Here is a 27,768-nt window from a genome sequence, read left to right on the forward strand (position 1 = left end):
CGGCTCCCCCGCCCAGCGGAGCGCGGCCGCTGGGCGGGGGAGCCGCGCTGTCCCGCCGGGGCCGCCGCCCTGGCCGGCTGCGGGCGCGGGGGGCACGGCCCCGGAGGGGTTACTGAAGCCGAGGGAGGCTGCTGGGGTGTCCTCCGCTTTTCCCGCAGCCACCGTGCCCCGGCTGTGCGCGCATTCCCGGCCTGGGACCTCCCGCCCGTCCCACGGGCTGTCGTTTGGCGAGGACTGAACCCCACACCGTGCCCTTTTCCTGAGAGCGACCAGCGGCGGGACTCGGCTGCTGCTGCTGCGCTCCCGGTTGCCTGTTTTGGTGGGGAGCGCTCTTCTAAACGGTGCCCGAGATGCTTTTCTGCATCCCTGTTAATGTGGCATCAAGGTTCTTCGAAAAGTCCCAGGTTTCAAGTCAGGAATGGGATCAGGAGAGAAGGGAAAGTCTTCAGAAAATCACACACTCCTTTCTTAAAACATTAAATAAACGTTTTTCTTGTGATCTGCTTCAGGGCCCCCAGCACTCTCTTTGAGGAAAATCAACGAGGTTTTTGCCCGACTTGAACTTGCTCAGCTGTATAGAAGGGTTTCAGCCCCAGGAGTCTCCCAAAGCCAAAGGGGGCACTCCTGGGAGCAAGGCACCCTCGCTGCACCAGTGCTGGTTTGCCACCTCTGGAAGGAAGCAAGGTGCTTGGGCTTTACAGCTTCTGAAATTATTTATTTATTTTTTTCAAACGTTTGCATCCATGCAGGATGTGTTTATGCAAACCTAGGCCCTGCCTCGAATTTATATATTTACAGTCTTAGTCTTTCAGCCTTTTTAAGGGTTGTTATTTAAAACCCACCTGCGTATTCATTTTCTGAGTGTTTGGTAGCTTCAGAATTTAAATTAACGATGTGCAATGTTTTGTCAAATGACCTGTGGGCATGAATGCTGGCAGAAATGTTTCAACAGCTACAAACAGCAACTGTGTAAATGCTTCTGATACTCATCTCCAAAGAAAGAGCTGAGTTGCTCCACTCTGCTCTGGAGACCATAGGAGCTGAAGTTGAGCCCTCTCTGGCTAAGAAGAGATGGAAAAGCAAACCAGGCATTCTTTGTAACATCACACATGTTCCTGTAGTGTATAGAGCAAAGTTTAAATGCCTGTTGAACCCCAGGTTATGCCTTCTGAAAGGGTTTTTATTTGTTGTTGTTGAATTTGGAATTGGTAATTTCTCTTGGGCTTTATGAATTCATACTTGTAAGTACAGAACAACTCTCCTTAGAATCATGGGGATTGGTTATTCTATTCTAAACCTTTGATTTTTAGGGCCATCTTTAGAGGGTGACTGCACTCTGGAGTTTCTTCAGTTTTGAGGGAGACATGGTTGAAAGTTCTTGCTTGATAAGTGCTTTCATTTAAATGCTTCTGTGGGGCTGACAGGCATCATCACCTACGGTGTGATCTTGGTAATTATGGATAGCAACAGGGCTTCATTGTTAGAACTTGGTGCTTTGATTAGTTGTAAATCCCTAAGATTTTTCCAGTGTTTCAAGCTGAATTTAGCAGTTTAAGTGCCCACACAGGGGATCAGATGAGGAAATTGAGTTGGGACTAATAGTTAACAATTTACCGTACATCATGGATTTTCGGTCAAGTGATAAAAGGCTGGCAGGAAATGAGAAATTGATATCTCAAGTAAGAGTAAACATGTGTTAAGTGTAGCTTTTACAAGATTGTTTGATAAATTATAAATTGGTTTAGGCAAAGCACAATGGGTACTGACATATTTTGGTTAGTTTGAAGCTGATAACACTGACACTTGAAATAAGTTTATACATCTGGAGGCAGATCTGTGGCTGCTGTAAATTGTCATAGCGCTGTTGATGTTAGTTGGGTTCCAGCAATTTATACAGAAGGAGAGTCTGCCTTATTGTCTGTGTTAAACAGTGGTTTTGTATTGTTGGAATATGAGTCTGAGAAGGAGCTGGAATTAACTTTGAAGGTTGACTTTTCTTAGGGACTGAGGGTTTTCTGGCAAATGAATTTTTTTTTGAAGCTTAGTTTGTAGTTAGGTTTGAGATGGGGCATGCAAGTTATCTTGTTACTTTGCAGGAGATATTAAAAGTTTGGGGTCTAAGTCAAGTTCTTATTCTGCAAAAGCTTTTGAAAATGCTTTACTTTGGGTCTGATTTCACTGATACCAGTAACACTGCTCATATGTCGGAGTCAGCATGTGCAGCCTTGGACGCTGAAAAGTGTATAGGAAAATGTTTGTGTAGTGCTTTAAAGATTTTTTTGTCTACAAAGCAAGAAATTATTTTGTTTCAGCTTAACCAAAAAGGTGCCTCTAAAGCTTAGTGGTCAGAGGATCTGACCCAGCAGCACAGTCTATTTGCTGAGAGGTGGAGCAAGCCGAGCACAGTGGCCTCGCAGTTCTGCCTGAGCACCGCGTTTCCTGAATCAAACGTAGGATTAGAAATAATGTTATTACTTTCTGTTGCAGATCCGTGTTTATATATTCCCCGTTTTGCACACATGCTGGAGTTTGGGGACAAGAACCACGAGGTGTCCATGACGGCTCTCAGGCTGCTGCAGAGGATGAAGAGGGACTGGATGCACACTGGGCGCCGGCCCTCCGGGCTCTGCGGGGCAGGTAGGGCATGGGCTGGGTGTGTCACTTCCCCCACAGCACAGTGGATGGGAAAGCCTGGAACAGATGAGGACTTTCTCATTTCCTTGGTGATGTCCATGCTCTCTGAGTTTTGTGCTGTCAGGCACCTACAGATTTATATAGGTATTCATCGAAACAGTTTCTGAAACTCAAACTTCATTTTGCCCTTGTTTCTACAGTACTTGCTCAGATCCTTTGTAACTTACAGTTTGGATTTTTTTTTTTTAAGCTCCTTTCTGGTGCTTTTTCTGCCCCCACTCTGCAGGGTCTAGCTGCTGAAAGGTTTTTTTTGTCAGCTAAAACGACACCATTAGTGCAAGCACTTTGATTTGTGTCTTTACATAGAGTCTTATGCAAGAAATGCCCTCTTTGACCTGTTTTGTGAAATTATTTTTCTCTCTTTCTTTATCTTTTTCCAAGATCCATTGCTGCCATGATGCTTGTAGAAAGCCTACTGGTTTGGGAGGGTCAGGTTAAAAGGTAGTAGCTAGTGAGGTCAGAGTAACAAAGGGTGTAGATAGTCACAGAGATCACATATGCACTTTATTTTATTTAAAAGATCTTACGTGTCTATGCTTGAATGAGAAATAGAGCTCAAACCTTTGGGAACCCAGGGCTATGCAATTGTTCTGACATTTCTAGCCACTTTTTGTTATTAGTACTTGCTTATTGCACATTGCTAAAAATTTGAGTCTAGACTGCATGGGAGAGCAGCCTGCTCTTGGATTCACTACAAGGACTATATCCACACGAGCAGGTAATTTGACTGAACACACACAGATCAACAGATTGAAGCAGGTGGTGCTGAACCCCTCCATCCATCCATGCAATATGCAGTTCTCCTGTTGGACTGTGGACTGTTGGGTTTAGTTTGGTTCCCCGGTCTGAATGTCTGTGCCATATGTTGTTTGAAGGACCAGTTGTTAGTTTAGACCTTGATGCTCCCATGAGAAGCACTTTAAAACATATACCAGAAATGGAGCTCTGGTTTAGTTTCCTCTGTAAGGAAGCACTTTGGCCTGCTTAAAACTGCTCTGCACACTGAACCACTGCACGATGGGTGGGGTTGATGCTTCAGAATGGAGATGGTGCTTTGAATCAACACACAATAAAACTGCAGCCAGCACTAGTTATCTGTATAGAGGGTCTTGCAGGAGAGCACTTGGGCACCAGCAAGACAGTGGTGGTGGTGACAGCAGTGAGGAGACCAGCTTAAGCAGATTCAGTGTTTCTCTGAAAGTCTTTTTGTTCAGGGCAGAATTCAGTAAATTCTGCTAAAAAGATGATAACTTTGAAAATAACATGATCAATGAAATGTTCTTGTGCTGTAGCTGACCACGGTTTCCCAAAGCATAGAATTTTTGAGGGTGTAATTTGCAATCAGCGTAATTTTATTGGGTAGAAAGCAAAGTTTGTAAGGTCAAGTATTCAAGGACACAGCTGAGCATAAGCATTTACAGCTCTTTAGCGGAAGGCAGGGACGAAGAGAGGGTATAGTTATCCCACTGTTTTCTGCTTTTGTTCAGTAAATTTTTCTCTTTTTGATATTGACTTTCCCTGCTCATTCTCCAGCTCTGCTGGTGGCAGCAAGAATGCATGATTTCCGACGGACTGTTAAAGAGGTTATCAGGGTGGTCAAGGTTTGTGAATCTACATTAAGGAAAAGGTCAGTGCAGTTTTATTGCTTTTATCTTTCATTTACAGTACTGAACAGTGGTGTAGCCTAAAATATATGTATATCAGAGAAAACCAGGTTCTGTTCAGAAGTGCCACAAAATAAAATAAGTGCAATGTGTTTCAGCTGGTGATTTTAAAGTACTAACAACTTTGTCTCTTATGTAAGGCCTCAAATGCTTAGGAAAGATGGTAAGGAGCACTGTGCCTATTTAACAGGTGAAGAGTTGAAGGCAAAAAACATGCTGTGTCAGAAATGTTAACACTGTTGTCTTGTCCTCAGAAAAAATAATTTATTGATTCTCAAAGCTGACAGTCTACCGTGAGATTCTTTTTTTCATTAATTCAGAATCCAGTGATGAAAAATCTTGCACTTCAGCTATTATTGAACTTTTCAGAACATTTTGCTGATATGTTCATTTTTGGTAGTGTTGCAGTGCTAATAAATGGAAGACAGCCCAGTGAGTCTAGTGATAAGTTCAGTGAAGGATCCCCTGAAAGTGGGAGTTTTTGAAGTATCTTTTGTGTGTTTATTTTTTTTAAGATCAAGTAGTATTTTCTATGTTTTAATGATATAAGTAGACACCCAGTTCCCCTCATTTTACTTTTGAAAAGTTGTAACATAGTCTTTTCCCATAGGCTAAGTAAAAAAATGACCCAGCCACGAGGACCATGATTTCTATTGCCCCAAGTTGGAAACTTTTCTGTCACCAGTATTTACTGATGTTTGTTTCACCAAGGTCTGTCTTTAGAAAGCTTCCTCTTTCTCTTCACCTCACTGGGATCATCTTAAGCACATCCAGCTGAGCCTAATACATATTAATAATATTCACTTCTTAATTCTTGGAAATATTTTCACCTTGAATCTTCATTGGTGGAACAGGAGTGATGCTATTTCCCTTCTATGCACGGGTGGCATAGGGATAAATTGGAAGTGTTCTAAATGCTTTAGGGTACAACTATAACGATGGAGCAGTACAAATACCACATTTTTTCCTCTGGCCAACAGGTCCTGTGTTTTAATTTTGTATGACTATTGAGTTATGCACCACAATCTACTCCAAGGGGCTTTGGTTAAAGAGTTTGTTCTTAGTAAGAAAATAAGCATAATAAATTAGAGTTGGAAGGAAAATTAATTTCAGCAATTGTTTCGAGCGAGAAAATCTCACTTCAAAATTCATGCTTTGAAATGTTTACTCAAGTCACACACATCATCGAAAATGACAGCGTTATTTACTTTGACAGGGTAAACGTGACAGCTGAATTATTTTCAGGCAGCTATAATTACAACTATTTATCACGAATCTATAAATTTGATTGATGTTTTTCAAATAAGAGCATGCTATATAGTATTTAATGAAGGCAAATAAAAAAAATACCTTTGAATAACTCTTTCTGCACTCCAGTTTTTTTCCTCTTCTTTCAAGAATTCGTCTCAAAATGCCATCAAATAGATGTTGTCGAAATGAATGAGAACTTGTTTCGGGTTCTTAAAAATTCCTTTACTTCTCAGTTTGATGTACAGTTTTATTTCCTTTTGATTATTGATAGAGTTACTCCTTTTGGTAAAGAGCTGCTGCTGCTTTGTGTGTTATGAAAGTGTTGGGTGTAGTTGGGTGAATGCTCATTAATGGACAACGTTGGATCATCTCATCAGCTCACTGCTGATGGCTTTGCCCTGACAGCTCTGGAAGTGAAACCAAGGAGGAGGCCAGAGAACACTGACACTTCCAGCCTGCAGGTTCTGCTGTGGGCTGTAATTTAGTTCCCAGTTACCTCTATGGCTCAGACCATCGGAAGCTGGGTTTGCTTTCAGTGCTGGCAGACTTCCATGGCAGAAATTTGCAAGGGAAGGGGTGGCCCCACATGATGTGCCTTTTACTCCAGCCTTGTGGAGGCAGCTCAGGAGCCTGGGGGGGACAGGGCTGTGTGGGTCAGTGGCTTGGCTGAGGATGCTCTTTAGTAAAGCCCTGATTGGATTTCTGTTTTGGGAAGACCCTTAGCAAGGGGTGGCAACCCTTCCCTCAGAAGGGCTTTCTGGTCTTGGGCAGTGCAGCTGGTGGGGCTGGATTAGTTCACCCTGTTGATCATCATCAGCTGGAGAGCACCAAGCCCAGGTGCCTGTGAACTGTCTCCTCTTTCACTGCTGTGTGCTGGAGGAGTAGCTCTTAGGAGGAGGTTCACAAAAATGTGACATGTCTTCAGGTCATAAAAATTAATGACCTGATCATAAGGGGAATGTGTTTTGGAAGGAAAAAAGCGACAAAGCATGACTTATGGATGCTGTCACTCATCTTCCAATCAAGAGCTCTTAATTTAACCATCTGTTTGGTTAAAAAACAGTGCATGTTTGTTTTTAATATGTGTGGATTTTTGGTAGGATTGGTGCAAAAACTTTGTAGTCACTTCACAGGGCCTTCTAGCTTTATGTGTTGAAGCACACAATTAAAATGTAAAGCTTGTTGCTGTTGTTGAAAACCAACTTATTAAATATTAATAAATGCACTGATAATTCTATCTCATTTCCAGTCTAATTGAAATTATATTAACTTATATATCACTTTATATATTCAAAGTACTGTACAAATATTAACTAATTAGTCAAATTGTTATTTTCTCTGTAATCATCTGTGGAGGTAGGAGAAATTAACTTTTAATAAACCCAACCCTTTTATTTAGTTCAATCCTCGCATTTGTGCCTATGTTCAATGCACCTGTCTTCGCTGCTGCCTTTTTAACCTTTAAATACTCTGCCCCTTCATCTTTTTATTCACCCATTGCATGCTTTCTCTGTATTCTGAATTCTGTCTTATCTGTAGAGAGAATAATTCTTGTGATATTTGTCCATTGTGCATTATCTAATACTGTGTGGCCCTTACGCCTGTTTGAAGATCTCAGGCACTTCTTCAATAGAAATAATAAAAAAAAAATCTTATCTTTGTTAACATTTGCATTCTGCTTCTTTGCATAAAAAATACCTCTTCTCAATTCCATAAAGTACTGTCTGCTAAAAAACCTATTTGTGATGAACTTCAGAAGAAGTAAAGCTTCATTTAGTAGAAATTGAAATGAAAGGCCAGAATGAGTTTAAAGGGCTCGTTTTGGAGGTGAATGGTTTTTTCTCACAACAAAATAGCGTTTTTGGGGAAGGAAGACAAGACTTGTTACAAAGGAACTCCATATACCAGTTGCAGAAGCTGCGGGGACTTACATAAATGGGGTCCTTTGCTCATATCCTGGGGACCCAGCCACAGCTCTTTCAATGACTGAATTGGTAATTTTGTGGTGAAATTAAAGATTCATACATAGAGATAAATGTATTGCCTGTAGCTTTTCTTTTTCTTTTTTTTTTTCGTTTCTTTAATATGTAGCTGATGTAAACCTCGTGTCCAAGCACCCAGTCTCAAGCCAGGCAGATGTCTGTGAGAGCAGGCAAAGCGAGGAGGATGTGAGTCTGGGGTCAGGACGGGAAGAGAAGGTAACAGGGAGATGTGAGGTTGTGTTTTTGAAAATTCCAAAGTCCTACGAACGCCAGGACTGAAGGGAAAGATGTGAAGAAGTCGGTGTTGGGCTGTGATTCATGTACAGCCAAGCTAAAGTTCTGTGAAAGGAACACCTGGTTACCCAAGGTGTTCAAGCGTGGAAGGGCAGAGGATGCTCAGTATGTCACAGCTGTGTAAGGGCTCTTGGTTGAAGTCTGATGTGGAGAGAAGCATTTAGAAAACCAGGAAAGTTATTTCATGTAAAGGAGCTTCTGGTGGTGTCTGTGCTGATCTCCTTTACTGGCCGCCCCTGTGAAAAGCTAAACTGAGGAATATCTTATGTCTCCAGTTAAATCATATCAAGTGACTTACAGATGATTTCTAGAAACCTTTCTAGTATGGCGAGTAAAACACAACTCGATCCACGTGGGCTAGTATTGCATACCTTTGTAAGTTGGATTGTCTGGTTTAATGAAAAAAGGTTTTATTTCTGAGGAATCCAATTTCACAGGTAATGTTCCTTTTTATAAAACCAACCTCTATAGAGTTAGTAAGTTAATACTTTAATTAGATTCCTAATATGTTTTAGTACATCATCTTTAAAAATGTAATTTCAAAATTATTGGTGACTCTTACTTTTGAAACAGTCATTAACTTATTCGCACTAACTCCGGCTTAGATCTTGTAAACAGTTTTCTCTGTGTTTGACTTTCCTCATCTGAGCTGCTGTTAAGAAATTAAGCAGCACTATTTTTCTTTTCCAGGAGATTATAGAGTGCTTTTTGACAGACTACTGCAGAGGAACCATGCTAATGAAACAAAATATTAAGGAATGCTAAAGCGTTTTGTTTCCTTAGCATAGTGTGAACACTTGAATTGGGGGAAAAAACCAAAAAGTTCCAGGTGTTTTAGACTGACAGAGTTCTGGGATGGCCAGGGAGGTCTGATGGTAGGATTATCCAGACGCTGACAGTGGGCACAAGTGTTAACACAAGTTAATCACATGTGTAAGCATTTGTAGAATTGGGACTTTAAAAGTTTGGATAATGAATTTGTGAGAGTTTTAAATCTCTGTTTTGGTGTGAGCAGGTAACAGAAACTAATTCTAAAGGGTGCTTTTATTTAGTATAGTAAATCTTTAGACGTACCCATTCTTTAATACATAGAGAAGGATCAGAGAGTTGCCACCAAATGAGTGTCATAAATTATCAGTAAATGGCAGTAAATGACTTTGTGTGTGTGCTCTCAGCCCATTGTAAAAAGAGGTGGTGTGTATCATTGTTGGAAGTTGTTTAAATGTGACAGTATTTCTCTTAACATTTGGATTGGGCTGGGAATACAGACTAATTTAGCACAGCTCAGGTGATAAGTTGTAAAACCACAGCAACTAGTTCATATCTTTAGTAATGAGATACTGTCTTTTATATTGCCACAAGTACATGTAAAATTCTATATATGCACAGTGATTATATATTAGGAGATTACTCTTCTATTTATTTACTTACTAGTGGCTCCTGGAAAACTTTTTGTTCTGTCATGTAGGAAGCATTTAATAAATATTTCTGATGGGTGTTCTTTATTAAGTATCACTTTTAGGGTATGTGTTTACAGACTTCCATAAATAGTTTGTGTGTAAACATTAAATGGCTTGGAAAAAAATGGGGAGAGAAGGGTGATGCAATAGACTGTTACATTTGTAATATAAAAACAGTGATGGTTTGCCACATCAGTGTGAATTCTGAGCTTCTCTCCTGTGAGTGAGTGCACAGGTTTGGGATGGCAGGCAGCACTTCTGAGTGTTAAGTTAAAACAGTGGGAATACACTGCAATATTTTCTTACTTCACTAAGACACAAAAGGCAATCCCTTTCTTTTCCAGAGTTGGGAATTGAGTTATCAAATTGGCTGAATATTTGTAATTGATATGATAGTTAAGATTATGTAGATATCATGTAAGTTATTACTTATGGTTTTAATTATATTGTTAATTTGGGAAAACTCAGGGGAATATAATTATCACCACCAGCTTATCTTGCAATGAAGTTTTTTCATGTATTTCTGCTGACAGTTTGGCAATATTCAGCTTAGTATTTTTCTATCCCATTAATAAAATACCTTAAATACTTTAAAAAGACCTCTCACAACAGGTAACTTAGAGGCTGACTGCTCCAGCTAAACCTCACATTATGTGTTTAAAAAAACAGTTGTCTCTGAAGTTGTAATTTGTTTGCCCCTCTGTATGGGGACCCAGCACAAGATACCTCCGCTCATGCCACCTCCTTTCTAGAGCTCGATGCTGATTGTGTCTATGTAGGAGGACACCGTGGCTTTTCCTAAATGACCTCTGTGTAGAGGTTCCTCTTGGACTTTGAACTTGGGCTCCTGAAGCATTTGTGGGTTGGACTCCAAAAGTCTTTGTTCTTCTGTGTGCTTGGTCGCACCCCACTGCTGCAGAATTTCAGTTAAACGTTAAAACTGAGCACTGAGCTGCACACAGGAGTCTGTTTTTCCATTGCTGTAGGCTGGATCCAGAAGTCTCCACTGGATGGTATCCCTGAAACAAAACAAAGCGAAAAAAAACATTGTAACTTCAAAATGATTGACCCATTTTCCCTTATTGGGAGTTAAATTAAGTGTGAACAGAATTGGTTTACTGGTTTGTACACAAAAGTGCTTTATCAGAGGCTGAGGTGTGGTTTTGTCTGTAAATGGATGAAACAACAACTGTGGAAACTTTCCTTTGTAAAAAAGGGTTGGGGTTAGAGGCAGATGACACCAGGCTCTGGAAAAACTTTTCTCCCAAAGGAATTTGTTTGAAAGAGTTTGCTGTGAGAAACTGTAAGAGGACAGTTTATGCTGGAAGTTAAATCTTAGCCTGAGCTGTAGTGGCTGCCTCTGCTTTGACTATAAATAGAAAATACTTGTCTGCCAAATTTCAGTTTTTAGAACCCTTTTGAATATGTGCCAAGGAAATAATATCTTAATTTGTATATCTGTTTATTTTCCTCCGTCTGTGCATAACTTGAAGTGGCAACTCTTATTAGGTTTTTTTAGGTTAACAAAAGTGAAAATGAACTTGGATAGCATTTTTATGTGGGACTTAAAAATTAGCCCGTAGCTATTTTTTTGTTTTCATGAGGGCACTCCCTCGCCCCTGACGTTATTGTGTTTATGATTAAGGTTGCATCAGTTTTTCTTAACCGCTAAATTCACGTTGTCTTGTTTCATGCAGTGCAGACTGCTGCAGCATCAGTTTGTTGCCTTGGTGGGATGTGTCCAAACAGTGGGTAAAATTAAAGAAATGTTTAAAAATATGTAGCCAATGTAAAATGTTGAGGCAGGCAAGTGGTTGGCAAGCGCACGTATTTATTTATATGAAGTTAAAAGAGAAAATGTTGAGTGTACAGCTCGCTCTCCCACAGAGGTGATGCTCAAGTTGGCATCCTGACCATCAGGGCTGGTTCCTAATTTTTGAAGGAAGGCTGGAGCCTTATGGATAAGACCAGAGAGAAGTGAAGAAGTAATGTGCTCCTCTAAATTTGGGCTTGCCACTGGTCTGTACCTACACTGTTGTGCTGTCAGCCCTCCCCACTGGGTGATCAGCTCTTCCCCGTTTGTCTTGGATCAGGACTGAGAAAAGGACGGCACAGGCATGGGACAGGACACTGGAGGCCAGCTCAGATGGTCGCACTGTGCTGTGCTGTAGGTTTGAGCTCCTTGGTAGCAAAGATGACATAGCTCTGCCCTGTCCTAGCACAGATGCACTGAAGGTCTTGGGAGAGCCCTGTCCTGCTGTTCTGGCTCAGGGTGGAAGCCGACCCTCAAGCCGGAGCTCGCGCCAGCTGCCTCAGCGGAGGGCTGACATCTGACGGGTGCAGGGTACGTGACGTGAGTCATGACACCGTGGGCAGGAGAGGGACAGACAGAGCCTGAGGTGTCCCAAGCAGACATGCACAAGGTTAAGTGCTGACACCCGCCATGGTCATCTCATCCCCAGCCTGGCTTTATGAGCAGCTGGTTTTGCTCTGGGTGTTTCCTTGTCTGCTTGGCATGCGCAGAGGTGGTGCTTTGTTGGTTGGGGCTCTGGCTCTGGCAGCTCACCTCAGACTCAAAGCAAGCATGGGATAAACAAACTGTGTGTCTTTGCCAAAGTGCATGTTGGCTTTTAACAGTGGGAGGAGAATAATATTTTAACAAGGCGAGGCTGGTTGGGAGGAAAAGTCTTGCCAAAGCGGGACTACCTGTGAGTGCATGATTCATTCGTGGAGAGATGGATGACTGTTCTTTAATGATGGTGACTGGGAAGATCCATGTTCCTCAAATGATACATGGGTTTGGCATTAAGTGAATCCTGAATTGAAATAATAATAATAACAGTGCCCTAGCCTGGTTTTCCCTCTAGCCTGATAGATGAGGCTCCCTCCTGAAAGGTGGGTAATGCACGCTGGAAGCCCGTTAATGCTGAGAAAGATTTCTAGTCTTTTAATTAAAAGCTGGGTGCTGCTGCTGCCAACAGCATCCTCCTCTCCTTTCCAATTTGATCTGAAAGAGAGGAGGAGGGGGCTGGTCCCTGGTGCTCTGAGGGAAGGTTTTGGGCTGTCAGTCACTCTCAAGTACATGGCTAATTTGGGGCTTTGTGGAGATGCCTGAACTCCAAAAGCAAGTCTAGTTTTCAGAGGCTTTCTTCTCAGCAGCACTAATCTGACTGGCATAGCTGTGCATGGGCTGAGCGTGCTGCTTGCTGGTGGAGTTACATAGAGGTGCCTGGCTCTCTCTGAGCATTTCATGGCATAAGATGCCACCTGTGGCCTCTGCTCCAGGAGTGGAATATTTCAAGGCAAAGCATCCTGAAGTGGCAGCATGCCTTTGCCCCTCTGTATGGGCTGTCTTGTCTTGTTCCTCAGTTTATAAAAGAAGATATACAGATACTGTTGAGGATATAGGGGGAGAGTGTGGCCCTGTGCTCTTGACTTTGACACTGGCATTGGTTAGAAACTAAATTTCTGTCTTAGAGAAAATTCATTTTCAGAAGAACTTTCATTGCAACCAGAGGTAAAGGAGAAAACAACAATTGCCTTTAGAGGGAGAGAAATGCTGAAAGGTCCTGTACTGGGAGCACTGAATCACCATTTTTAGTTTCCTAGCTTTGCAGATGGAAGCTGTTGTCAGCTTTGCTTCCTCTGGAAGATGGGAATATTCCAACGAAGCAGCTGCAGACCCATCATTGCCGTTTTCCCATGGAAAATGTTGATATTATTAAAAGGGCACTTTCTGTCAGAGAAGCATTCTGCCAGACGTTTCCTGACCTGGCTTTGTATTTAACCTTTTGTCTCACTTTCTCCCATCTGTGAAATGGATGTGCTCATTCTCCTGTATAAAATTCTCCACCTGTATAAAATGCTGGAATTTGTGGATGAAATTATGACCATGCGGTCTTATTTAAGATCAAATTCCTTTGGAAGATTCAGCTGCTTTCATGGCAATTCCCCATGGAGCTAGTCCTATTTCTCACTTAGGTAGGAACTTTTAAATGCAAACCTTAAACAAATACAAAGTTTATTATTGTCAAATTATGTGCATTCATCTGTTCCATCTGTCTGACGTGCAGATGATTCCTTTATTTTACCACTACTTCTGTGTGTCCTGGGAAGCTTATTTCTTGTCCCTCTTCCAGTCTACCGAAGAGATTTTACTTCAACATTTGATTTGCATAAATTAATCAGACTAACATATCAGGAATATTTTTGAGCCTACTCCTAAACTATGATGGCAGATATTTTATTTTAGGTGTCTGTTTTGTTGTTGCTGTTGATGACAAAAGCAATGAGAGGGGAGGAATGAGCTGCGTTTCTCATCTTAGTTTTGTCTACACTTAATTGACTGTAGGGGCTGCAGTGTTTCTATTCATCAAAAAAAATGTGTGTTACGTACTCTAATAAATCAAAAGCTAATTTGGGATATGAAAAGATACTTTCTTTGCAGGAGATGAAACAATTAGTAGCACTTCAGTTTTAATGTAGTCTGTATTTGAACCAGAGTTGCTAAGGATGACATGTTTATTCTGTAACTTGGCAGTTTGTGAATTTTGTTACTTTTGATGGAGTTCTTAGAGATGTTTTGGTCATGTGCTGTATGCTTTGGTAGGTTGACAGAGTTTGAAGATACACCAACCAGTCAACTAACCATAGATGAGTTTATGAAGATTGACTTGGAAGAAGAATGTGATCCTCCTTCATTTACAGCTGGTCAAAAAAAATTGAAGATACAGCAGGTGAATTCTGAATCGGATACTCTCTGTATTTTTCTCCTCTATCCTCCTTCTGTGCATTCCTTTTTGAATCAGTTAATACAAAATCCTAACTGACCAGCCTTTGGTAAGGTTTAGTTATATTTATTTTGAGGTTTCTAAGAGAAGGGTGAGCGTTAGTGCATATGATACCCATTAACTAAAGATATATATATGTATATATAATTTTTTCACCTATATGATTTTTGTTCACTCCTCCAGAGAGACTTACTCTTTCAGGTGTGTTGCTACAAATGTAGCTTTAAACATCCCCCAATGAGGGACTGAAGTATTTCTGCTGCCTTGGCTAAGGAAGTGCAGAGTCACTGCTCTGGTTAGTATTGGGATGGCCGGGTGGCCAAGGACAGGAGCACCAGCTGAGCTGCCGTGTTCCGCAGGCCACCAGTGCTTGTGCTTAGCCCACCACCACTGTACTGGAGATGAGGGCTCAGCACACTCTGCCCATGTGGCCCCCATTTACCGTCACACTAAACACTGTTACCCCCTTTATCCTTGTTTCCCTGCTGCACGTTTCCCTTCTTGGACTTTGACCTCTTATCGAAGAACCCAATCTTTTTGTCCTTACAAAACTGTGACAAGTGAGCTTGTGGCATGGAGGTCTTGAGTAGCTGTTGTAACATCTCCACTTCTCTTTTGCTGCCTGCTCTCTCCCAGCCTGGTCAGCAAGGAGCAGGGTAAAAGGTGTAAGGTTTGTAATAGGATCAGAAATCGTGCACTGTTTTTAAGGTGATAGCAGTGGCCAGGAGAAGTGCCATTGCATAGAACTTCTTTTAAATAGATATGAAAACAATAACCCAATTACTTTAATGAGACTGCTGAGGGGTTTGTGTGGTACAACACCTGCTTCCACAGAGATTAGTTCTTGTGTGGTTTAATTTCTTTAAAAAGCATGAACTAAAGCTGGAGGAGAAGATTTTACTGCTGTCATAGTAATTTCTTACATTATTGGTTTATTAGGGTTTTTGTTTGTTCTAAATATGCCATCATGTAGGCACATCAGTGATGTTCTGAAGAGCCTGCCAGGTGCTGTAGGTCAGAGCTTCACTTTGCCATCACCTGTGTGCTCTGTCTGGTGTGGGCACTCCAGTCACAGTGCTGTCCTTGTGCGTGCTCACATCTACAGGCACAGTGACAGGGTCAGATTGCTGAAGAATGAGGCCTTTTATGTACAGCTTGCCAGAGTGAGGGGTGTTTTTGAAGTATATAGATGAGGGAGATAACATTTGAATTGGTCAGTATTTTGAAACTTGTCTGTCTTACCTGTCTGACACTACAAAGTAATTTCAGTTGTGAATCAAAACCTGCTGAGTGCTTTTAAAATAACCTACCATTCTCTGTCTCTATATACAGTTCGCAAACAGTTGAAAATTGTGCATCTTTTTTTAGTAATTTCACGTTTATTTTGTTTGTTTTCATTTCAGCTTGAGAAGGCATTATCAAAAAAGCTGGAGGATTTTGAAGGTATAAGTTGTGTTTAGTGTAACATATCACTCATTTCTTCAAAATTATATCGGTGATTGCTGAGGTTTTTTTTATTTTAACACCACAGGAGAAATATCGAGCTACCAAGATGAAATAGAGATTGAATTAGAAAACAGTAGACCGAAAGCAAAAGGCGTATTTGCAAATTTTACTAAAGATGGTAAGTCTGTAAAGTCTTATGGCTACTTAAATAGTATCCGGTTCAGATCAGGCAGTCTGAAGTGTATGAACTTTATTGTGATAAATGTGATCATATTTATGCTTGCATAGTACAAGATCTCTTTTGCATTGGGGTTCTCTCTGCCAAATACTTAGTTCATAGTTCAGCCTTCAAAACAACTGCGTTGTGACAGTTCATTAATGGTTTCAGTTGTTTTTCTTTCCTGGTGCAGTATAATCTTGGCACTGCCACCTGAGAATGTTTCTTTTCATCACTGAAGGTGCAGTGGACCAGTATCTAGACCCTTCTGTTGCCAAATTCTCCAGTTGACTTCCCATATGGAAAGGATTTGTGCAGGTTGAACTGGCTATTTTTAATTTGTAATTATACCAGGAAATAACTGACTTCTCTCACAAAGCCCTTTCACCTAATTTGATAAGACAATGCTTTTATTTTAAATGTTGATTGTAGTCACAAAAATGCATTTAATAGTCAAGGTAATGAATTTGAAGAGTATCTGGGAACTCCATGTATTCATATGTTGGACTAAAATATTGTGTATTTTGTCTACAGATTTCCTCTAAAGATTTTTATTCTTTAAGTGAGCACCTCTCTATTTATTTAGTTTCTGTAGCAGATGGTATGCAATGATCTGTTGGGTTTTTTTTCCCCTGCAGATTCTATAGAAGATAATGCCTCTAGCATACTTGGAGAGGAGGAGGCAGAAGATGAGGAACTGGAAGCAGCTGCTAATCACTTAAACAAGGACTTTTATGATGAACTTCATGAGAAGGATAGAGTTAAAAAAAATGAAGAAGGGGAATGCAGAAATGGAAATGAAACTCTTGTAAGACCACCTGCACTGGAATCCTTGCTCGGCCCACTCCCCACTGCTGCTAGTCTTGGCATAACAGAGTCCATAAAAGAGTGCATATCCACTAAGGACCAAGAGCCTGGTGAGTAGGAGTTCAGTTCAGCTCAGAGCAGAAACTGGACACAAGCAGCCACTTGTGGGTTTGTAGTGTAATTTCCCTGTATCCTGTTGGTTACTGTGGCAGCAATTCCGTGAATCAATGTAACATTGGGGTACAACAGCTGTGAGGCTGGATGGGACGAGTGGTCTTGGTTGTTGATGTGGGTTGATGTGGTTGTTGACATCTGCTTCTCTGGAAGCTGCAGAAAAATCTGGAGTGCCTCATTATTTTCTGAAGCCTGAGAATGTGTATCTCTTGGTTTAGTCGATTTGCAGTCATATGATAGCTGATGGGCATATTTCAAGCCATGAAGTCTCAATTAGGAAATTGGAGGAAGCGGATCCCTGTAAATATGACTGGAAATTAAAACTCAAGTACAAGAATTTTAGATCAAGGCAGACTTTCTCAGGAGACATTTTACTGTAGTCAAACATGATGCAGTCTGTTTCTGATTGAGAATCTTTGCAAATGGCAAACATTTAAAATGTTTGCTAGAGAAAATAACTGGTTGTATGTTTTTTTCTTTGATATGGACTTTGGTGTGTGTTGTACTGGTTCTGCTCCATTTTTCTTAAAACCTCCAGATTTGTCTGTATCATACAGCTCTGTGTAGCACAGGACTGATGAACCAAAGAAGCCAGTTTTGCCACAGCCATTAAAGCAACCAGTACTGCAAACAGCCAGTCATCCATCCAGGCAGGTTTGTTTGCTTTTTCGCGTGTGTTCTTGAACTTTATGGAGATGGCATTTTTTTTAATTCCTTTTGCATCCTAGTGACTCCAAAACCAGAGCATATCTAAAGGGCATTTTACTCTTTTCTTTATCAGAGTTAATTTTTCCATCATAAGACACACCCATCCAAATCTGTTTTGTCAGCTTACTTGGGGGTCGGTGCAACAGAACATTTTGTTATCCAAACTGTTCTGATGCTGATTTCTGCTCAACAGCACCAACTTGTAATAAGGTAATCCCTGCCTGAACACATTCAGATTCTTATTCACTCTCCAGAAATGTAGAAGGATGATTGCACGTTTGTATTTTGTAGAAAGAAAATCATATACAAACAGCTGAGTGGTTTTGGTTTTGTTTTAATTACGATTGGCTTGTGGGTCATCTTTCTCCGGGAAATCAGCGGTTTGTGTCGAAGAGAGGTCAGTCATGGCTAGAAGCTGTTGTTGTCTGGCTACCCACTGACCTGTAAAAAGGAGTTCCCCATGATGGACATTTCTCAGCTGGCATTGCTATTGACCATTTTAATGGACAGGCTGAGGACTGAGTTTAAAGATCAAACTAAGCTGGCATAGCCAGGTAGGTTCCTTTGAGTCAGGCTTCAGGCAGGTGGGCAGGAGAGTGCAGGGCTGCTCGTGCTATGGCTTGTCTGTATTTGCTGTTTGTTTTCTTGCAAAAGTGAAGGATGTGCCAAATGAACTGAATTTCGAAACCAAGCAGGTTTCAGTATGTTCACTCTCTTTCAATGCATCTGAGAAAGCACTGCGGGTGTTTGAACAAGTACTTGTTTTCTTAACATGTTCTGAAGTTCATATGCAAAATTACTGTTTTACTTTCATTTTGATTGTAGATCCTGCCCCAAACTTTGTTGGGTTTTGGGTGGTTTTTCGTGGTTTGGGGGAAGGGTGTTTGGGGTTTTATTTGTGGGTTTCTTCATGGTTTGCTTTTGGTTGCCTTTTTTTTCCCCAATGACTCTGTTATTTATTTTAACAATTTAAAAGTTTTGTGTTAAGTCCAATTCACTTTGGTTATGCCTGTGCTGCAGGATTGTTGTGATGGGTGCAGTTCACAGTCTCCAAGCCCTTGCCATGCAGTGCCTGTGTGGTGTGGGTGCATCCTAGTGGTGTCTACATCATCCCCCTGAGGACCTGGTTTCCTTCGGGAAGTTGTCTGTATTTAGGAGCAGCAATGGAGCTTTGATGTCTTTCAGGTGATTGGGAACTAGGTCTAGCAGAGAGGATGGGAAAGCACATCTGGCTTGCAGTTGGCATGTCGTTAGGGTGAATAAAGAAAACCTCTTGTTAAGATGCCTCTCATTGGTTACCTGTGCATTGTTGCTCTGAACCCTGATGAAAACCAGCATAGATGATTCTGGCACCTCAGGCAGTGATGTCTTGAGTTCTGCCTCATAGTTCTGAGAAATCTGGGAAGGGTTTGTACCTGGAGGTAGCATGTTTTTCTATCAGACCAACTGGTATAGTTGTAAAAATCAGACATCTTGCAGGTTGGTGGGCCCTTCTTTAAACATGAAAAAGAAATGGCAGTTCTCAAAACTAAATACTGAATGAAAGCAGTTGCTCAGAGTTTAATTTGAGATGGTACAGTTACAGATCATCTTGAAACAAAAGTAGTTGGTACCTATGGAGGGAGGAGGAAAAGCTCACAAAATTTTCTGCATTTATCCTGTGTATTTGAGTTTGCAATTTATATTGTGAATTTCAGCTGGCTGCAGCTATTCTGTGGTAGTTCATATTTCAAGATCTAAGTCCACTGGAAAACAGAGAATGTTGTTGCTACACTGAACCCTTTCAGTGATGTTCTGGTCCTTCTCCACAGCTAAGTCATAAACCAGGAACCTTTCCCTTCCCTCAGCCCTCTCCAGCCCTGAGTCATCTTCCTCTACATGGTTCAGGTTGGGCAGGAAACTTTACCAGGATGATTTTTGTATCTGCTGCTGGGCTCCACATGTCATTGGATGGGTGTATTGTGTCCAGTCAGTTCAGTGTTTGGAAATGGCCTGCCTGGTGCTCCGTGGTGAGGAGGCCCAGCAAACCCTCATGGTGATGCAGATGGCTCTTAAATAGGAGCTCAGCAAACAGGTGCAGTATGTGCCATGTTCAGCCTCCTTAAATGCAGGTTGTCTCTTCTCCTCTCTGTAATGATCTCTCTTCCTCAAGAAAAACTCTGCTGTATGTACCTCCTACAAAGTCTTTTCATTTGGCTTTGGCATGTGGTAATTCAGTTTATAATTGGCTGCATCAGCTGCACCTTTGTGCTGTGGTGGCTGCAGCAACAGCAGAAGGTTTCTCACAAAGTGCTTTTGCAGATAAGACTTAGTGCAGAGCCCAAGTATTAAGAAAAAATAAGTGTATTTTTGCTCCACTTACAGTTGGTATTTGGGTAGTGTGAGCTTGTCCATATGAATGTTTTATGGAAAGCACAGTATTTTAGCAAATTTGCATTACAAAGACAGCATGTAAGGTACCGGGTTAATGAGTCTGAGGCAGTAAAGTGCTTAGAATAAACACTGCATTTTGCTGTTTTTCCCTACAAAGTGTGTTAATTTGCAGAGACTTTAGGCTGAAAAATGTTTGAGTTTTTACAAACTACTTCTTTCTTCTTCTTCATGATAAATGTGCTTTATGGTGAGATCTCAGTTTCAGAGATGGAGATCAGATACATCAGTTGGTCCATTTTCCTGGCCGTGCAGCATCCCAGCATCCACTTTTTGATTCTGCAGTTCCCCAAAGCAGTGCACCTTTTCTCTTAGAAGACTGTCGCAGTCAAATATCATGAAGTTTGTTCCCAAGAAATAACGTTCTTCGGTGTAAGATTTCCCTCTGCAATTTATTTTTATGTCCCTTTTATACCACTTCAAATACTTTATCATCTTTCTTTGTGTTTCTGTCATTCTGATGTTTGCTGGCTGTCACCCTGTCCTACCCACATTGGGCTGGACACTGCCAGTTCATCTCTTCTTGCCACGTGAAGGAAAAGTGAGGAAGGTCTGGTGATAACAGAGATAAAGGCAAAATACAGTATGTACACAGACTGTCTTTATGTAACTTCCCCTTCGCAATCTAGTGCTTGAGGCCTGATTTATGTTTTGTTTTGAATCAAATTTCACATGTAGTTGTTTAAGGCAGTAGTTTCAAGTGCTGTATGTGAGGTGGGTGGCAACATGCTCCTGCACGTCCTCATGAAAGTAAGCGGCTTTTGCAGTGAGAAATGGCCGTGCATGTACCATCTTGTGCTTGGTTAGGCACCCAGCGAGCTGCATTCGCTGCTAATTTCACAAAGAATACATGAGAAAGGTTCACAATTAGCAGTTTGCTCATTTATTGCTCCTTGTATTTACGCCTCCATTACTGCTGCAAGCATGGTCTGGCAGGGGCTGAGGTTGAAGGATATTGCCATTGATTTCTGTGGGTGTTAAAGGCCCCATGCAGGCCGTGTTCATTGATCGGGCAGTCACCGTCCCTGTGTACAGGGGCTGTTCAGCTTCTTACTCAAGGAGGATTTGAAAAGTGGCTAAAAGTGATCTGATATGAGGTGGGGACAGGCTCGTCCTTCCGGGTCTTACCTGTCTTCTGGATTTCATGCCCTGCAGCTGCCAGCTCCCACTTCATACCCTCTCCTGACCTTGGGGCTTCTCCAGTCCTCCCATGAGCAGATTCACCTCCCTCACTCAGCAAGGGAAAATGGTTGTGTGTGTGAACCCCCTTCTTTGTTTTGGAAGCAACAGATGACCAGTGCCAGCAGCACTGCAGGCAGGGAAGTTTGCAGAAACGTGATGTTCTGCAGGGTCTGAGGTGCTGTGGAAGGATGCTCAGGGGCCTGCAGGCTAAAGGTGGCTGGAGAATGGCTGTTGAGGAATGCATGTGCCAAGGAGAGTTGTTCACCTTGTCTAGGATTCCAGCATGGATTGGGGCATGGTGAGCAGCAGGGACCCTGCTGTCACCATTACTGCTCCATCAATGGTTAGGTGTTGAACCTCTCTTCTTCCAGCATCCTCCTTTCTTCCTCAAATTATGTCTGAATATATCACTGCCATGTTCCAGTATTTGAAGGGTGGCTACAGAGGGGATGGAAACTCCATGTTTACAAGGGGTCACATGGAAAAGACAAGGAGTAATGGGTATGGGTTACTCCCAGGGAGATTTGGATGGGAGAGAAGAAATTTTTTCACAATGAGATCATCCATTTGATTAATCTCCCCAAGGAAGTGGTGGATTCCCCAACTTTGGAGACTTTTAAGATTTGACTGGACAGGGTGCTGGACCATCTTGTCTAGACCATGAAAGGTTGGACCAGATGATCCTTAACAGTCCCTTCCAACCTGGTATTTTTTGATTCCGTGATATAATCAGTAGAGAGAACACTATAAAGCTCTATTACATCATAATTGCTGCAATACATGAGAAACAAAGCTCCTGAGTTTAGCACTAATTGTGTTGCATATTCAAAAGACACCTGGTGATCAGCACAAGAGTGCATGTCCCCATCTTGATCACTCTTCTTCTGGCCTCAACGCCACGGTTACTTCGGTGGTTGGTAAGCCCCACCTCTGGAAATGAGCCGTGTGCGGGACCTGCTCGGTGCCACCTTCCTTGTGCAATGCCTCCCGAGCACTTGGAGGGTTTGATCTTTGTCTCCCTGTGCCTTTTGCTGATTGGAAAATATCTTCTGTGGCAGAACTAGCCCTGTCCCGATTTCAAGATCTGAACAATAAAAACCTTGGTACAAGCTAATCTTCCTACTCTGGCCTCCATATGCCTGTGTTTGGCAGCCTTGACGGGCTGTATCCCTGATTGAGCCTTCATTACGCCGTTAATGAGATGTGAAGAGCTTGTTGCAGCCAGAGCAGTAATATGAGACCACCAGCTGCTTTGAGTGCAGTTTTTTGATACCTGAAGTCTTGGGTATGAATTACAGATGACAGGATTTTCTTACTTGACTATGTATGTCACTCACACACAAGTACTGTGTGTGCATGTCTTCCTCCAAAATCTGAGTGCAGGTTTTTTCATGCAGGATCTTTGCATTTCATTAAAGGATAGGAATGCTATAAATTCGTTCCATGTTCATGCCGTAACTAGGAAGGTTAAGGGATGAAAACTAATCATCGAGTTTGGCTGAAAGATTTCCAAACAAATCTGGAGAGGGGTTTTGGAGAGAAACCTGCAGTTTGTTAGAGCCATCAAGGAGATAAATTCGAGTGAAAGCATAAGCTGAATCATGTGAGTACATTTTTATAGCATTTATGGACATTTTAGGAACTTTCCAAAGGACTGGGTTATCGATATGGACACTCCTTATAGAAAAATTTGTGTGGTTTTTGTCAGAACTGTTGGTCGAAAAGAACTGCCCCAGAGTAATGGATGCTGGGGTTGCGAAAAGGTGCTGGAAAGTGGGGTTCAGGTTCCTGAGCCAAGTGAAGAACATCCATCTTTTAAACCTTACTTGACCATGTCACCTGTGAATCAATGCCCTTAGCCCATGGATGTCCTGTTATCCCCCTGTTATCCCAGCTGTTTTAGGGGAGAAAGTCTCCTTCTCCTTCTTCTTATTCTTTTGCTTCTTAAAATTCTGTTCTAGAATAGGAAACGCTTTAAAAACTTGAAAGCTTTTCCAGGGTTGGAGTTTTTTTTTTTTTTGCCTGTGTCATTCTGACTGCAGCAGGCAACGTGTCTTTTCTGTCTTGAATTTCTCCGATAAAAGCAATGGTGGAAAATGAGCTTTATTTTCGGTTTGAGTAGTGTAAAAGCCTTACATTGCTCTTTGATGAGTCTAACCAGCCGCTTAAGGCCTCATCCTCCCTTGCTTGAGGAAAAAAAAAGGCAAAAAGGTGCTTTTTACACTCACTGCTTCAGCTGGCTGCTGCCTGCAGGCTCTTTGGAGAAGGAGGTGGCAGCAGGGCTGTGTCTCCAGCTTGGGGACCTGTGGCCGGGGGAAGAGGTTGAACGTGTGGAACAGGGGCTCTGGTGTGTCCTTCTGTGTGTTGATAATTGACATGTATGTGCTCGCGACATAGATCTGCTTTTTAGTGGAGCAAGGAGAAGCCGTCAGCCACAGCTGGGTTTTATGCATTGTTTTCCATTGTGTGGAAGGGAAGTCCAGGTCTGCTGTCATCTGCTCCAGCACAGCTACTCCCCTGAGCAAACAAGGAGAAGAAGAGAAGCTCACCTGGGGATTTAGAAATGGACCTTTTCTCATACCTGAATAGTGGAATTGCAAAAGCAGTTGTTCCCCAAATACTAAGGGAGGGTTGTGTTTCGTGGTTGACTTAGATGCCTCAGCATGTGTAGGTGCCAGTCTGAGGTTTTCCTTCTGTTGGGGCTTCTTTTCAAGATTTTCTCCTCTCTGCACTCCCAAGCATCTGAAAAGCTGCTGGTTCTCTGCGTGGGAGGTACTTTCAGGGGCATTTATAATTGCCCCTGCCTTTCTGCAGGTCGATTCTTAAGGAATCTATGGAAACATAACCATCTAAGGGATCACTGTCCTGCTCTTTAACCTGGATGGAAATAGAATCATAGAATAGTTTGAGTTGGGAGGAACCTTCAACCACCCTGCAATGAGCAGGGACATCAGCTAGATCAGAGCCCCCAACCCTGACCTTGAATGTTTCCAGGGATGGAACATCCACCTCTCTGGGCAACCTGTGCCAATGTTTTGCCACGCTCAGCATCGTAGACTGTGGATTAAAATAAGATTCAGGGAGGTGATGTTGAGAGGGATGACACAGACACCTACAGGCACTCAGGAAACCTGGCTAAAAAACCTCTCTGCTAGTATGAGAATTATATGATCCTTTTCTACACCTGCCAGAACTGGAGCCCATTAACACTCATGGTTATTTGGTTAAGTGGCCAGTTTGCAGGAGAAACTGCCCTGCCCTTCTGCCAAAAAGGAAGAAAAGTCACCAAAAAAACTGAAGTGAAAACTGGAATTGTTCTTTAGAGAACTGTGGAAAGTGAAATGTGTGGAGGCTACAGAGAGGATGTTAAATTTGCACAGAAAGCTGACTGCTGAAGAGGATGTTATCTGAGCAATTCATCACAGTATCTGAAATGTCAGGAGTGGAGGCCTGGGTTCAGTTCAGGGAATCTCCGTGGTCTCAGTTGTTATTGAGAATAAAGACTTATTAACCCAGGTCAAGGAGCCACCAAACATGCCCTTGGAAGAAGGAAATACAGCACGGAGAGATTTGCAAGGCTTAGCTACTTTGGGTTTAACACGATGGGTAATAAATCCATGTGTGGGTGCTGTGGTGGATCCCTACCCCTTGGGTTTGTCTGAAAAAGCTAAAATAATCCTCCATTTAGTTCTTCATTTTCTTGTGATACAGGTTCAGCTGGTAAAGGCAGTACCTGGAAACTGAAAATCCACCAAAGTAAACCCTTTAAATGGAGTGCTGTTTCTGCAAGGTTTTGATGTCTTTGTGCAGCAGTTGTGTTGTTTTGCTTTTGTTCAGTAGCTTTGAATTTAGTTTGAAAAACTAATTCCTATATCCTCTTAAGGATTAACTTCATCACACCCCTACACACTTACTTCATCTGTTTTTGTTTGTTGGTCTTAAATCCGTGGGACTGTCACAGCAGGCAAGATGCACAGGCTGGACTGTGACTTGTGTAGATGACCCTTTGTAATTAGGGATTTCAGCTGTGGCACTACAGACTGGTGATGAAAACAGTCGTGAGTTTAGCCTTGTATAATTGTAGTTTGACATTTTTGGTTTGCTAAATGCTTTCATAACTAAAAGGGATGTATTATCCAATAGAGGAAGGATATTAATGTTGACACTGTTGGCAATTAAAAACAATTTTGGAAACTGAGTTTTACTACTCCCAATTGCTTTTGAAACGATTTGTTTTTCAGTGTTACTTTAGGATTGGTTCATTTATTAGGTCTTTTTTCTTGTGTGACAATGAGATAATTGCTATTTATTTTTTATCTTGCAAGCAATTATAATTAAAGCAGCCAAATATAGATTCTGCTTTGACCTGGAATCAGAGTGACCTGTCAGCATGAGGCTACTGTAGTCTTCAGCTTTTCAATTTAATTTTATTTCATAGGCACTCACCAGAATGCATTCAGTAGGGCTGAAAAAATTGTGGTTAGAGTTTTCAGTGTTCATTAATTACAGTGGTGCAGAGCTGTAGAAACAAGCAGATAAGAACAAATTTGGGTTGGCTATTAATAGCAAAAATTGTGATCTTTTATCTAGGGCTGGGTGGGCTGTGTTGGGCCAGTGTCCGAAGCAGCCAGAGGAGGAGATACTGGCAGGCTACCAAGGGAGGGGTAACTGCAAATTAGGGGAAAATTGCAAAGAATTGACTCCAGGGAGTTTCTGCAGCCAAGTTTTGCTAAAAGGAAGCAAGAAAGTATTTTATTTTTAAAGTTAGCCGTTTAAGGTAAGGCTCAGCTTCCATATTGAAACGTATATGTACACCTAAGATTGTAGAAGTTGTTTTCTGTGATGAAAGACCTGGACATCTACAACTATGTTGTAGGAATAATAAGGGAATGAATGTGAAATGAGATTGCATAAATAATGCTGTTAAGTAGTACCCGGAAAGAAATTCAGAGCAAGGAACAAGGCTTTTGAGGCAGGTATAAATGCAGAAACCAGAAGTAAACAGCTGTGCAGGGGGTGGAAGGATACCATTTTTCAGCAAATGCACTACTTAAATGCCATGTTTGATTTAGTTATGGTGGGGAAGCCACGGTGTGCTCACAGATGGGAAGGAACTAAACAGTGCTCTGTGACCAAATCCTGAACACTAACATAGGATCAAGGCAAATAACTTTGGTCACTGGACAGTGATTTTGGAAGTTGTGCTTAATGGTCCTTATTAATTTCCTCGTAAAGGTGAAAAATGCAAATCTACAATACCATTGACGTCATGTATTGAAATGCCCCTATGAACATGAAATGGTGTCACCAGTGGAGGTATTTTATTCTGGCAGTATTTTTCATTAAATAACACATACTTCAGTGAGAACTTGCTTTTCCATGAAGTCCCTCTCTGCACTTCCAAGCTGGAGTTTTTTGCACTTAGTGAGAGCACTGTGTTTGTGTCTCACAGCTCTGTAGCTGCTGCAGGACTAAGGCAAAGCTCCTGTGCAAAGTCCTTTCCTTCCCAAGAGCAAAGATAAAATCCCTGGTTTATAATGCGCTTTTTGGGTTTGGCCTCCAGTTTTAGGGTGGAGCAGGTGTGTCAGGATGTGATGTTGTGGGTGCTGTTGGTTGAGGTTAAGAAGTGTCTTGCCTTCCTGGCTCATTCCCCTCCTATCTGCTGGCATCGGCCTCCCTCACCTGGGTCTGTCAAAAGTGTCACAGGCTCGTGCAGGCTTTTTTAATAATGGCTTTTTTAATACTTTTGATGGATGTGTGTTAGGGAACGATGCCTTGGCAGGTACAGTGGCAGCTGAGAGGGAGGTGGTACCTCCAGCAAATGGAAGGGGCACAGGGCTGAGTCAGGGGTGCAGAGACCAGCTCCCCTGTTCAGCTAGGGTTGGAGCAGCACTTCAGAGCACGTCTTTGCAGCAGCAAAGAACGTGTATTTTGTAGGCTGAGCATGTCATTCCTGCTTGTGCTGAGGTACCAGTGCTGGAAAGCTTTTACAATCCATCGGTGACCTGGGATGGGCAGTTTCAGATATGCTGTTGCCCAAGGTCACTTTATAGTGCAGGGTCTCTGTAGAGAGTAAGGTTAATGCTTGGAAGTTCAGCTCCAGAAACACAACACTTAGAAATCTGGGAGCAATGAAGAAGTTTGGTTTAACAAGGTGGGGAGGGAGTTCAAAAAGGTATGCTGAATTCTCTCCTGAAAAAGCCTGCTTTTAAATTTAAAGTTTATTGCTTTGTCTTGACTTTCAGAAAGCCTGCATGAAACTTCCTTGCCTTTGAAAGCTTGATAGAAACTCTTGAAGTACTTTGACTGAAACAGAAAATTTAATAGTGAGGCATTTTGAACACAGAGCGATGTTTGTGGGCAAGTAATTTAAACAGGTAGTAATATGAAACAGTGTTGCACTTGAAAGGCTACAACTGGTGTACACACACAAATGGGCAGGAATATCACTGGGAGCAATAAAATCTAGGGATGCTTCATACTGCTTTCATTGCAAACGATTTTTATAGTATGGCCTGTGAAGCAATTGAAATGCAGAGAGCTGGCACATCACTAGATTGATAATTCCTCCTGCTATTTACAGCTTATTCTCAGTACAGATGTCCCCAATTCTTTCTTTCTATCACATTAAAGTTTCTTGTCTGCTTCTATTCCATGCCTGCCTCAAAC

The 27,768-nt window shown here is 41.9% G+C and overlaps 1 protein-coding gene across 3 annotated transcripts in view; it reads left to right on the forward strand.

Moving 5' to 3' along the window:
• The window catches only part of BRF1 (BRF1, RNA polymerase III transcription initiation factor subunit), a 172,774-nt gene that overhangs the window by 86,841 nt on the left and 58,165 nt on the right, over nt 1-27,768 (forward strand). For all 3 annotated transcript variants that reach the window (XM_027637598.1, XM_027637599.1, XM_027637600.1), the window contains 6 exons: nt 2,488-2,637; nt 4,228-4,321; nt 13,955-14,081; nt 15,539-15,578; nt 15,667-15,759; nt 16,437-16,715. In XM_027637598.1, coding sequence (XP_027493399.1) covers nt 2,488-2,637; nt 4,228-4,321; nt 13,955-14,081; nt 15,539-15,578; nt 15,667-15,759; nt 16,437-16,715 — 783 coding nt within the window. The remainder of the gene's footprint in view (nt 1-2,487; nt 2,638-4,227; nt 4,322-13,954; nt 14,082-15,538; nt 15,579-15,666; nt 15,760-16,436; nt 16,716-27,768) is intronic.

This window comes from Corapipo altera, unplaced genomic scaffold (assembly GCF_003945725.1).
Source record: "Corapipo altera isolate COAL_440 unplaced genomic scaffold, ASM394572v1 23, whole genome shotgun sequence".
NCBI lineage: Eukaryota > Metazoa > Chordata > Aves > Passeriformes > Pipridae > Corapipo > Corapipo altera.